The sequence below is a fragment of the Brachypodium distachyon genome, chromosome 1 (genome assembly GCF_000005505.3).
Source record: "Brachypodium distachyon strain Bd21 chromosome 1, Brachypodium_distachyon_v3.0, whole genome shotgun sequence".
NCBI lineage: Eukaryota > Viridiplantae > Streptophyta > Magnoliopsida > Poales > Poaceae > Brachypodium > Brachypodium distachyon.
Genome location: NC_016131.3, coordinates 70,973,382 through 70,986,023, shown reverse-complemented (window position 1 = coordinate 70,986,023; position 12,642 = coordinate 70,973,382). Strand labels below are relative to the sequence as shown.

General features: G+C 42.5%; 1 protein-coding gene across 13 annotated transcripts; it reads right to left on the bottom strand.

The window, feature by feature from the left end:
* Positions 1-3,015: 3,015 nt before the first annotated feature.
* On the bottom strand, positions 3,016-10,809 carry LOC100821441 (transcription factor ILI6). Of its 13 annotated transcripts, none has more exons than XM_024457846.1 (9): positions 10,577-10,809; positions 8,569-8,618; positions 6,910-7,007; positions 4,859-5,039; positions 4,707-4,794; positions 4,524-4,587; positions 4,295-4,405; positions 3,757-3,935; positions 3,016-3,424 (listed from the first exon to the last, which is right to left on the bottom strand). In XM_024457846.1, the coding sequence occupies exons 4-9, from the start codon at positions 4,927-4,929 to the stop codon at positions 3,272-3,274; spliced, it is 666 nt and encodes a 221-aa protein (XP_024313614.1). In that variant the 5' UTR covers positions 4,930-5,039; positions 6,910-7,007; positions 8,569-8,618; positions 10,577-10,809; the 3' UTR covers positions 3,016-3,271. The 13 variants fall into 13 exon arrangements, with proteins under 13 accessions (XP_024313614.1, XP_024313613.1, XP_024313612.1 ...); XM_024457845.1 differs by having other exon boundaries at positions 8,573-8,618; XM_024457844.1 differs by lacking the exon at positions 6,910-7,007.
* Positions 10,810-12,642: the final 1,833 nt, after the last annotated feature.

The window sequence follows — 12,642 nt, the reverse complement described above, 5'->3', positions numbered from 1 at the left end:
TAAGAGAGATCGCTTCATTTGCTACACCGTGGTTGTATTTACAATATTACATATGTGCAATGCATAATCATCATCTTAAAAATAGAATTTGAATTCAAAACTTGATTAAAAAAACCTCGTCTGATTAATGACTGGGATTTTCCGGTTACCGCAAAACCTTGGCAGAGCCTAACCCTTGGCACAAGCACATCCATGACGACATTATACCAATTGTGATTATACCCTAATACCGCATACACAAATAAAGGGAAAACTCAAGACAAGTCTAATCACAACATTAAGTTTCAGGATCCCTCTAACCCCCATGTTAAGAATCCAAGATTTGATGAATGTGCTAGAAGTATCTAGAAGTTTTCAAGCAAATAGAAAAACAATCATATATGTAAAAAATATAAGGTCTGAAAATATAAACGAGTACGTGACGTGTGAAAAACTTTAAAGTTACACGCATGCAGGCTTGGTATGCTATTGGCGACCTAGCTAGTCTCGCTGGAAATGGAGCTCCAACTTGGCTAGTTTTTGGTGTATATGGCTTTTCTGCCCTTCAGTACTGTCATAATACTGCTGCAAAATATATGTCAGATGAGTATCGTACTATTATCATGGAGTCATGATCAGTTGCCCGTGAAGAGGATAAGAGCATGTTTTTATGCTCGACAACTATCTTCGAACGATTGAGATTGGGTTAACACTAAATAATAAAGAGCATTTGGAAAAGTTTGGCTAAAGCGCACAAGGGGAGTAGGAGGAAGGTGGACTAGGAAGCGAGGGCATCGTCGACAGTAGTGCGCAAAATCGCAGCGGCTCTCGCTTGAGAAGAGGAAGTGAGGAGAACGAGCTTCAGAACAACCCCGGGCTGATCGAGCAGTCTGACGCGTTTAGTATATCCGGGGTCCAGGAACAGCGACGCAAATCAGGGCAAAAAATTCCCACGCTAGATGCCAGGCACACTGACGATGAACGGGTTAATTTCCGAAAACACTTGTCGCGGAACGATTTGCCAAAGTGCACCCGCAAGTGCCTCCACAGGGCCAGGTTCTCCCATCAGGCCTTTTCCTTTTGTTCTTTCTCGCGAGCGCTGAAGATTCCCGGCCCGTCAGCTTTTAGGACGGAATAGAAGCACCGTCCGTCAATCAATCGGCCAATCAAATTCACAAAACAAACCAGACCCTGCAGAGAATACAATACAGCGACGTGCACGCTCGGCAGGAACCTGATACTCTTTGTCAGCGCGAGTTGGCCGCCGGCATACGAGCCGTCACTGTAGAATGCAGTACAGACAGAGACCCGCAGGGGAGAGGAGATGCCGTTGTGAGTGAGTGACCGGTGGTGTTGTCGTCTCCGCGTTCCCGTGGCGCAAAGCGAGAAAGCGAAGTGCGTCGGGCTCGGGGACAAATGGGCCCATGACCCAAGAAGACTTCCCGAGGTCCAAGCAAGCCGACCACAATAAGGGGGCCCACCCAGCCGAGCGTGCGCGGTACGCTGCCCGAGTTTGTCTCTCCGCATGGGCCTCCATCTGCTCTCCTCACCCATAGGCCTGTTGATCCTGCGCAGCGGGCAGCGGCCCAGAATCCTGGCTTATGAAATTTCCTGCGTGTGACGTGTGCAATAACAAATGCTGCTACGTCGAGTTCAGGCTTGAGCAATCAGCACCGTAGCAGGTGGTTGGTTCTCCGAGTCTTCCGACGGTGGTTGCCGTGCAGAGTAGTGGCTGCTGGCACCGGGTGTTTCATATGAATGCTACAGCTAGCTAGCTAGTAGTAGTACTAGGAGCCTAGGATCTCCTAGGTTCGTTGATAGTACTAGCGGCTAGCTTCTACGAATATAAGCTGTGGTGCTAGGCAGAATGGGGCGACGCCGGAAGCGCGGGGGGATGGAAGAATCTGCTGCGGGTTTTCGTTTTGAAAATGATATCAAGGTGTTGGATTCTCGCTCTCTCATTCCAGTCTTCCTACCTAGAACCAATTGAAAAGGTTATCGTCTCCGCAGCTCATTGACAAGATCCTTCCAATGCCCCCCACTGTGTAACTTAACTTCCAGTCTACCCGTTTGGCTACAGTTTAACTTCAGTGTCACCTGTCGTTTGTCGTCTGCTTGGAACAGGGGTTTGTTATTGCCTTGGTACCATGCGTTTGTTCAGAGCCTGGTCATGACTCATCATCGAGAATCAACCCATGATATTTGCGAGGCATTCTGTGATTGTTATGTCCGTGGCCTCACGTTGTTATAGATCTGAAAAGGGAGCGAAAGGAATCTGTCCGCATCAGCAACCAACCCCCGGATTTTGCCTAAAGGAGGACAACTCCGATGAATCTTCTTGTGCCCAAAGAGGCAGCAACACGGTGGCTTTGGTGCCGAAACAGGTGCTGCGGTGGCGCCTCGTTGCGGCGAGACAGGTTAGTAGTAAATTTTTTTTGAGAGGATGGTAAGTAGTTCTTAGGTTCCAAAATATAAGGCCTATGTTTTCTGTGGAAACCTGTTACAAGTTGGCATCCATCCTTTCCTTTCATTTGGTAGAAATGAAATGAGATCTGATTTTCGATAGGATTTTATTTGGTTGAATTTCAATTTTGATTTCGAAAATCATGTTTGTATACCACATGGATTTCTAGAGTGAGAGACAATTCCAGAGAAATGACGGCTTTAGAAAGGAATTGGGATTAGTTATAGTGTGTTTAGTGGAATTTGAGATTGAAATCATATGGTCCATTCCGTGCCACCAAACAAGATGGTTCCTAGAATTCATTAATGATGGGTGCAAAACAAGCTACTCCGTATTAAACTTTTGTTGATATATATTATCATCGTATATAAATTTTTGATATATGTTTAGCAATTACAGTGTCAAATCAAGATCACTAGGTCCATCGTGATATATTTTTCGTAGTACATAAAATTGGGTACAGTAATTTTTTTTGTATAAGTTTAGTTAAAGCTTAATGATTAACAAAAAACATACCTTATATTTTGGAATCAAATGAGTACTAAATAGCAATGTCAAAACGCACATACAAATTTAAAGAGACACGAGCTTCACACAAATAACGATGGGATTGATTAAGTACACAAAAAAGATGGGTCTGATTGAGATGATGACACGACAACAGCACGTATGCACGTAGACGCAGTACAAAGCGAATTACGAAACCTGCAACTCCAGTACTATTTTAAGCGACAACTCTATAATTAAGCTATAAACGTTAATAAAAGGGTGTCCTGGCCCAGCAAGAACAGTGGCGACGAGGGCCATCTCTATCTCTGCACCCCGGCTCTACATCAGCAAACTGCGGATGATCGCCGCCTGCGCACTGCTCATGTCCGACGTCGCCAGCAGCTCCGACAGCCTCTCACTCAGGTCGTCGACCTCCCGGTGCAAGCTCCTAATGTAGCTGCAGGTCTCCTGCAGCACCCTTGAAGATGGCACCTGGAATGGGAACGAAATAGAAAGGTTAATTCCGTCAGGCCAAGAATTTTAATGTTAGCTCATGCAAAAGCTTTGAAGCGTGGGAAGAGCATGCAATTATTCACAGAATATTCCACTCTTGCAGAGAAATAACAGAGGACACAACCTGGACCAATAATTTTGGCCTAAAATCGTCGATAATTAGATCATCCATTAGAATGCACTAACGGTTAGCATAAACAGTGGCCACTAAATTGTAACTACAGCAGAGCATTGGCCCCGTTTTTAAGAATGCAACTTCCAAAGCGACCATTTGCTTTCGAAATTGATAATGCCAACAAATTGTTACATACTCTATCATTGCTCCGGAGGCGAGCCTCGGGGAGGAGGTCCTGCAACTTGGAGACGAGGTCACTGATTTGTTCGTCAGTGATCCTTGACGAGCCTGACTGCCTCGACCGTGATCTCCGGCTCGACATCTCGGACAATGTGAGTGCAGCAGTTGATGAGCCAAGGTACAAATATGTGAGGTCTGTTTTTGCAAGAGAGAGACAAAGATGTGAGGGTTTATGGTTGGGGTGAGACAAGTTCGAGAGACACAAGTGGTGGAACACAGGGACGGGAAGGAGGTAAGAAGAGGGGGTGTTCGAAGAGGGGAAGACAAGTGCATGGAGAAAGAAATGGGTGGCTACTGGGGTGTTAAATAGTGGTAGCTCGAAATAGAGGAACCCAGAAGAGCAGGCAAGACACAGTGCAACCCAGTCCATGGCCCTGACCTATAGGGTCAAAACCAAACCATGGCCCAAATGACAGTCACATGCAGGACTTATTAATCACATGCAGGGCTTATTAAAGTGAAAGCGGAACTGTGGAGAGAGACAGAGACCATACTGAGGCGCTTGTGCTGAGTGTTATGCTGCTCGTGCATTGGCCCTGCAAGTGGGGAGGAAGCTTTGAACAGGAGAAGAAATGCTGGTGAGACAGACGACTTGGAGGCCAGTACTGTCAGAAAGAAACACACATGCCATGTTACTTGAACCACCAAAATATATGTGGGATTATTGATTTTGCCCCCACACTTGTATTTAATGTGTATATGAAAAATGAACAGTGACCCTACACGCATGCATGCAGCACGCATCTCTTGTCTTCCTAAACAGTAGGAGAACTCGTGGCCTGGAGACCTGGAGGAACAGCAATACTGGTTAAATTTCAGTCGCTATTCGCTACTCAGTACTCCCTACTCTATCAACGAAGAGGTGCCTACTAGATACATTGTAATGAACATATCTGTACTGCTTACTAATTCATATAGCAGATGAGAAAAAATAGAACCTTGAGATTTGTTGCCTATCCAAATATGCTCTTGAATTATAAATTTAAGCGATAACCTGCACGCTGCTGAACCATCAGTAACTCAGCAGATCGGTTAATAGATTTTAGAGTGCTGAATACCTCAGTCTGTCAGATTCAGCAGTGCCATGATGCAGACTGGTCACTACGATCATTTGGCACCCACAGCCCATGTCTTGTGGCGCCTGATGATCAATACATGTATGGGTCGCATGGACAAGTGTACCCCGTCATACTAACACGGAGTATTAAGACCAACACTGAGGGTCGATGCATCAGATCCCTGCATGATTTAGTAGAAAAATGGAGTTAAACAAAGGAATGAGCTGGTTGCAGGTAACCAGTACTCCCTCCGATCCATAATAAGTGTCGCTGATTTAGTACAAATAGTCAAATATTGGTAGATTCATGTGGATTGCAATAAGTTTTACATTTTTTCTTTCTCGAACACGCGGAGAGGCATGTCATATTCATTAAGAAAGCGCAAGCGCAAGTACAGACAAGGCAAACAAAGCGCCAAAAAGGGGGCAAAGAAAGAGAAAAGCAAGAAAAACAAGAAAAAGCCCAAAGGGCAACTATCCAGAGGAAGTGTTACATTATTACTGCATCATATTATAAGACACTTAATTCATCGATCGCAACATTTAGCTCTGTAAGAAATAAGAGGTAGATGCATGGGACTATGGCACCAAATATGGTTGCATAACGTCCTAGTATAATCAGTCCTTCCAGGAAACAGTTGCTGGCCAACTCAGAAGAATCGGTGAGGAGTTTGACCAGTCAATGCAACGGGCCAACAAGTACATCAACTATAGTGCAACTACTAGCTTAATTCTTTCGGTGGTACCTGAGCTAATACGATTAGCATATCTCTAGAAGTTTAAGAGATAGTATTATGGTGAGAACACAGTAAGAACTCAACGTATAAGTATGTGTATACATTTTGATCAAAATCTCTTGACTCCTAAAATCAGATACGAGTTACGGAGTCTCAGTTTTCACAACCCAGTTACTAACTCAAGAATCAACATAGTAAAACATCATAGCAGAACATACATAGTTTCCAAGCAGCTCAATATGAATGATGGTTTTAGTCCTAGATCACAAGCTCTCTCCAGTGCAATGATGTCATAATTTTCCATCAGTAAATTGGTACGGAAATGGCCACAGTAAGAGCTTAAGATATATAGTGTAATGGTGTGACTTAATAATAACTCAGACATTTTGTATTTAAGATAATTTGTAATGACGAACTAATGACATCGGACGTGCACGAGAGTTGGTTAATAAAGATCTGGTTAGCCTGATAACGATCTGATTAGCCAGCCAATCACAGCATATACATGTACTAAAGTCCTGTTTGTCTCTCAAATATACAATTCACAAGATCCACTGCCAAGTACAATAATGCTGGATCGTTAGGTGCTGCTGCTTGCTGATAAAACTTTCCCATTAACCTTTTCATGTAGTTAATTGGTCCTAGCTAGGCTCTGAGCATAACTACCATCATAGGACTTGCGTAGAATACCAATTGCAGAGTAAGCTACTATGAAATCACTATGTAACTGTTAAGTACGATGAGAAAACAATATAAAATATCAGATCTCCAATCAAACCACAACTAGTCGGTGATGATCTAAGCGTATCCCCATGGCAGCATGTCTCACGGGGCACATGTAGCTGAATCCAAATAGTAGAAAACGTCATACAGGTTGTCACGTGGACATGGTTTTATTTATGCTTAACCCCGTTGCCCCCAGCTCCCCACCCAAGGTCACACACGCCAGTGAGATCAATCTTTGTTTAGGTCCACACTTGACCAACTAAGAGAACCAGGAGTACTGCTTATCTACTAAACAATAGACCAAGTAGGCCTGCCTGCTAAACAGATGCTAGGAATCACATGCAATAGCTTATCGTTTTGCGCTATGTTAACAGGGCCCTCACATGCCCTACCTATTTTAATCTGTCACCCTGTGTGTGTGTAAATTTTGAAAAGAGTTATGTGAATCATGAGGTCCAAGTAAATTTGTAAAGCAGATCAAGCAGGGGCTCATGTGATACTGAAAAGATCCTTAAGAGGCAGGTCCAGTTCAGTTATGATAAGGATATCCAGGATGCAAATACTGGCAATAAAAATTGTCCTTTCCTACCTCAACATTGGCAGATTTTAGTCATGAGTTGGATAATCTTTTGACCACCGACCTCCACACAACATAATGGGATCGTGCTGGTGAGCGGAACTTCATATCTACATCAGTTGGTATATATTATCATCAAGTGTTGTTGGCAAAATAATCAAAGAGACTCTTTACCGGACAAAAGAACAAGTGAGTTACAGAACAGTTTGCGGTATTCTGAATGAAGGTACCCATACCCAGGAATGTGTCTAGAGGTATAGACAAGCAAAAGGCAAAATAAAACTACTAAGGTAGATTTTGTGATGCAAGAAGCTTCCGCTCACTATATGACTAGCAAGGTTCTTAATCAAAGCTGGAAATGACAGGTATTACTCTGACACAAGAGGAGGAATCATCTGATCTGGAGATACTGAAGGTCAGCTGTCTTCAGTTCAACACACTTGCAAGATGCCTACCAAATTCTAGTGAAATCCAAGACCTACTTGCCGATGGAATAAAACTAAAGTTCTGACAGAGTTCTTGGTGCCCAACAGCCGAAAGAATATAATATAACTATTTCAGTTAACAAGGAAAAGAATCCAGATCTTGCTGCAGAACCCAACATGCTCATCATTGAAAGCTAGATTATACTAGGGTGGGCGGTTGGTAATCAGGAAAATAGAATCGATGTGAGGCCAAAGCTGCTACCAGTGAACATATTAGTTCAGGTGCCATCGGCTGAATTTCACTAGTCTTGAATGTCAGGTGAAAGCCATTCAGGACTGGACAAAATGAAAATAGAGTGGCTGAAAAGATCCCCCCCCCCCCCCCCAAAAGGCACATAAAAAAAATGCGCCAAGGTAGTTGAATAAGCATCTCTTAATGACCATAGGATAAGAAATACCAAATACCATGAATGGGTTACCCAGCAAAACTGAATATGTGTTGGGCTGGGAAGACAATTTTTTCGAATAGCGTTCGAGAAAAGAAATGTGTTGGGAGCGCACGGCAAGTGCATGTGTCGATACCGAAAGCTTCAATTCCCGCCGTTTCGTGCATATCACGGTCACCACATTCATTGAAATAAATTATTGCAAGGGGAGCACTATAGATACAAGACATCGCTTCATCTAGTGAGAAGCCATGTCTAGTTACGTCAGAATGAAAATAAGTATTGCCTGATGGATGCAGTTAACTTTTTCATGATAGTGCTAGCCTGTTATGTACAAGTTGATTGATCGCATAAGCTCCTAGGGATGAATATTTGATACGGTGCTTCCATTCAAACCCATTCTGAATAGTATCTTCTAAATTTTCCCAATCTAGAACTTCATGTAGTTTCTACAACAACACGAGCGTAAACTCAGATGGGCCAGACAAAATGAAGTATGCAGAAACCCCGGCACTTCTGCCGTGATGCAGTTTTCAGAGGATTGGAGGGAGATGATTTTGGTCCACTGTCACCCCAGAGGCACCTATGTTATTGGGTTTTTTTGTTTGCTTTCCATACTATTCTAGATATATGTACATAAATTACACAGTCCCACACATATTGAACTAGACTTACAAGATAGTCAGCAAGCGTTCAGCTCTTGATTACTTGGCAGTTCGTTGAAAAAAATAAGATAAATATGCAAACATCTAGGTTGAAGTATTCGATTGCAAATTCCAGTACTGATGAGATTAGTATACCTACTTGCAGGGGCGGAGACAGGGGGCACCCAGCAGGGGCTTGATCCGCCCTATAAAAAATATGGTCATGAGAATAATTAGTAAAATCCATGAGCCTACTTGGTCAGTAAGTATTATGTGTATACTTGAATAAAACATTGCTCAATCTACTAAAAATGATTATAGGTGGCTACAGGGGACATGCATTGAAAATCTTCAAAAACAAAGCAGCACAAACATCGTTCCATTAGAAAAACTATTTCATTTCATGTGCATCAAGACGTCCGAGATTGAGAAAATCTAGAACAACTAGTCACGATATACTCAATAATCCGTTTCATCAAAAGCCATATATTTTACATTATTAATGCAATTTGAGTTGTAGACCACATATGCCGAAATTGTTTGTTCCAGAAATAGTTGCAGTGTATTGCGTAGCTTAGTATGTTTGCATGAAAATACGATCCACTTGACACAAAACCTACCACATTTTCCAATTCTAAATCAGAATATTCAGTGCCAATAATTGAATAATAGCTAATGTAAGAACCTTTAGGTTGTTTACGAGAAAAGAACCTGAACCCGAAATAGTTGTCCTTATAAACAGGGCCAGTCTACAGGGACGGAGCCAGGAATTCGACATGTGGGGCGCGAGTTGGGATTAGGGGGGCGAAATTAGAGACTTCACCTATTCTTAAGTTATTTTTAATGAGCTGATTAGTAAAGTAAAATGAAATTTCTCCCCCAGGCGCCCCCCTTGTCTCCGTCCCTGCCAGTCTATTCTTATTTATGAAGTGCAGGAAAACCCTGCCTTTTTAAGGTTCTTGGAAAGAAACCCAAGATCTATAATGCAGGCTCAATAGAATTGCTGAATGATGACCACAAAGTGTTGTTTTAACTCACCACGAAGTGTCTTTTCTAGTTCACTTTCAAGTCTGGACATGTAAGGTAAGGTCCCTGGAGGTTCCAAATCGGCAGCTCAAGTAACCTGCCTAATAGCTTCTTAACTGACAGAGAACTAATTCTATGGCCAAGCATCTAGAGCAACATAACTAAATCCTTCCAAGGTTAAAACAAATGGCACTTGTCTATGCATTAAGATCCAAAAGTTAGGGGGCAGTTGAACTTTTTTCACTGAAAATTACCGTGATAAACTCTACAGATCTTGCATAATATAGTTGGGACAAATAAAAGTCCCATTTGAATCAGAAAGTGAACCAATCTCCATTGTACTGTCACAAATACTACCTTCCCCATTATATCATGGTAATGATTCTGCGGAAGATAGTAAGTTCATTGAATCAAACAAAATTATAACTGACAGGGATTTGCAGAACAAATTTTCACGCAGAAATATAAGAAATAAAAAGGCAAGGTACTGTAAATATACCATTTGTTCTTCGCTTCCTGCTCTATCGTCCTGCTCGAATATCTCAAGAACAGCGTGCCAAGAGCCAGTAAGAGCGCAGGACACGTCACACATAATAACTCCTTAACGAACGTGTAAAAGGTGGATCAAATATATATGTACTGGTGGTATGACATGCCAACCTTTGTAGAGTCAAAGATGAAGCAATCGTTCCTAAACAACTAATTTGAGCAACCGGCTCGAGACGTCAAGGATTTTTATTGCTTCGTTTGCATGGAAACTCCTGGAGTTTGGAAAAGCTTTTCATCCGTTCAGTGCGCACAAATATAACCAAGGAAGCGCTTGGGAGCATGGCCATCTCCCTAAGTTTCCAAGACATATATACCAACTGAACGATTACCTTTCTGTAAAAACCCTGGACATCTCATTTGAGGCCTAAACTTTAATCAACATCCTGATCATTAGGATCCCCCTAAGGCCCTAACTACATGTCTACACATCCCGTTGACGCAAAGCATCTAAGCGCTTAAGCATGGAGTTATCCAGGCTAAGTACCAATATTCCGAAAAAATTGCATCAGCATTGACAATCTGACACCCGCAAATACCGTAACAGGCCATACTATGACCCAATTACAGGAAGGAGAAAGGGGAAACTTACACCGAAACCCTAGCGGGAGATGGCGACATTATTTCGGGGAGAAATACGGAGATCGCTCGATAGAACTGAAGCAGAACGCCACTAGCGAAACGGGCAGCAGAAAATCCATAACCCCAAAAATTTCGAGTGGAATCGCGCGCGAGCGAGGGAGAGTGAGTCTCAGAGAGCCGAAGAGATAGAGCGGCCAGGGCGCCAGCCAGGCGATCGATCCGGAGGCAGCGCACGAGCACTCCTCCGCCCAGGAGCCAGGAGACGCGTCGGATTCCGCTGGGCTGAAATGGGCCAAATCCTCAAGGAGCTTAATGGGTCAGGACTCAGGAGGGGCTTTGACGCAGCCTCTCTTGGGCGATGGATTCACGGTTCACTTTGGACCGGAAACGCAGAGAGCACTAATTTCGAGCGATGGGCCTCAAGTCGGCCTCTCTGTAGTGGGTTTTCTCTAAAAAAAAGTCACCTCAGTGCCTCACATACCGTCCGTTTTCACGGTACATATCAATACTGTTTGTTCTATAAAAAACAATACTGTTTTGAACACGCCTAGTTTTGTAAAGTCCATTCAAAAAAGGATTGATGTCAACCCGTTTCAAAAATTTGTACTGATGTTTTGACGAGCCCATACATGTTTTTTGGGGCCTTTCTCTGTCCTTGGGAAACCAGTTTCGACTCATCATGAAACCCATGGTTCTAAATTTGTACTACTCCATCCGTCCAACAAAAGATATCTCAAGTTTGTCGAAATTTGGATGTATCTGGACATAACTTAGTGTATAGATGTATTCAAATTTAATAAAAGTTGAGACATCCTTTGTTAGACGGAGGGAGTAATATTTGCAATTGTTGATGGAATTGATGAAGTGTAATGAATTACCTCACATACCGCTAGTTTCCATGGTACATATCAAATCCGTCTTGAATGGGCGTAGTTTATTGCAGGGCCATCCAAAAACGGATTTAAGTCAAACTGTGTAACTTGTGATTCCTAACTCTGTACCGATGCTTTGCATATATGTGGTATGAATTAATGAAACAAAATGAGCCTCCAAAAACGGATTTAAGTCAAACGGCGAAACCCATGATTCATAACTTTGTGCCGTAGTTTTGCATATAAGTTGTATGAATTAATGAAACGTAATGAGCCCCACCCTTTCACGAGCCCATATGTGTTTTGATGGGTCCTTTTTCTATCCTCGGGCAATGAGTTTTGACGTATTGTGAAATCCATGGTCATTTGTACTAATATTTGCAATTGTGGTTGGAATTGATGAAGCATAAAGAACTATCTCTCATACTGCAGGTTTTGATTGTACATACTGAAACAGCCTTGAACGGTCCTAGTTTTGCCCGACGCCACTGAAAAAATGTATTTCCGTCAACCCTGAAACCGGTTGTTCATAACTTCGTACCATGTTTTGCTTATATGTAGTAGGAACTAATGAAACGTAATGAGCCGCGCCGATTTTCACGGTATATGTTGAAACCGTTTCTCAACATGCCTAGTATTGCAATAGCTTGTACATTGAATGTGTCATTTTTATTTCCACAGAAGAAAAAGCAAATATGTCATTTTTACAAGTACACAAAAAACCTTTTAATTTGGTGAAATTAACTCTTATCTAAGACCATTTTTGCACAAACTCGTTCCGCGAGAAAAAGGTAATTGCTCGAGTCAAACAATAGATAGTTGTTTTCCAAAAAAATATTGATAGTAGTGTCAGTGCAAGAAAATGAATATGTACAATACTGAACACATTTTCATAGCATAACAAGGTGGTTAAAACAACTCGTAGTTGTTTGAAACATGTCATGCAAAAGACGAGCAAATAGCCTCATATAATACAAGGATAGAAATAAAGGAAAGATAAAATATTCTCTCAAGTTTCTAGGTAACTTGTATAAGCACTGCCAATCAGCCGCTAGGCGAACGGTGAGAACTGAGAAGAAAGAGAGATAGATGTATGGAAGACATACACCCTTTGTGTATAAGTACATCCAGCCAACCAGCAAGGGAGGAGGAAGAGGAGAATCCACCTCAGCTTCAGGCGAGCTAGCCGGTGGTCGCTTCCTCC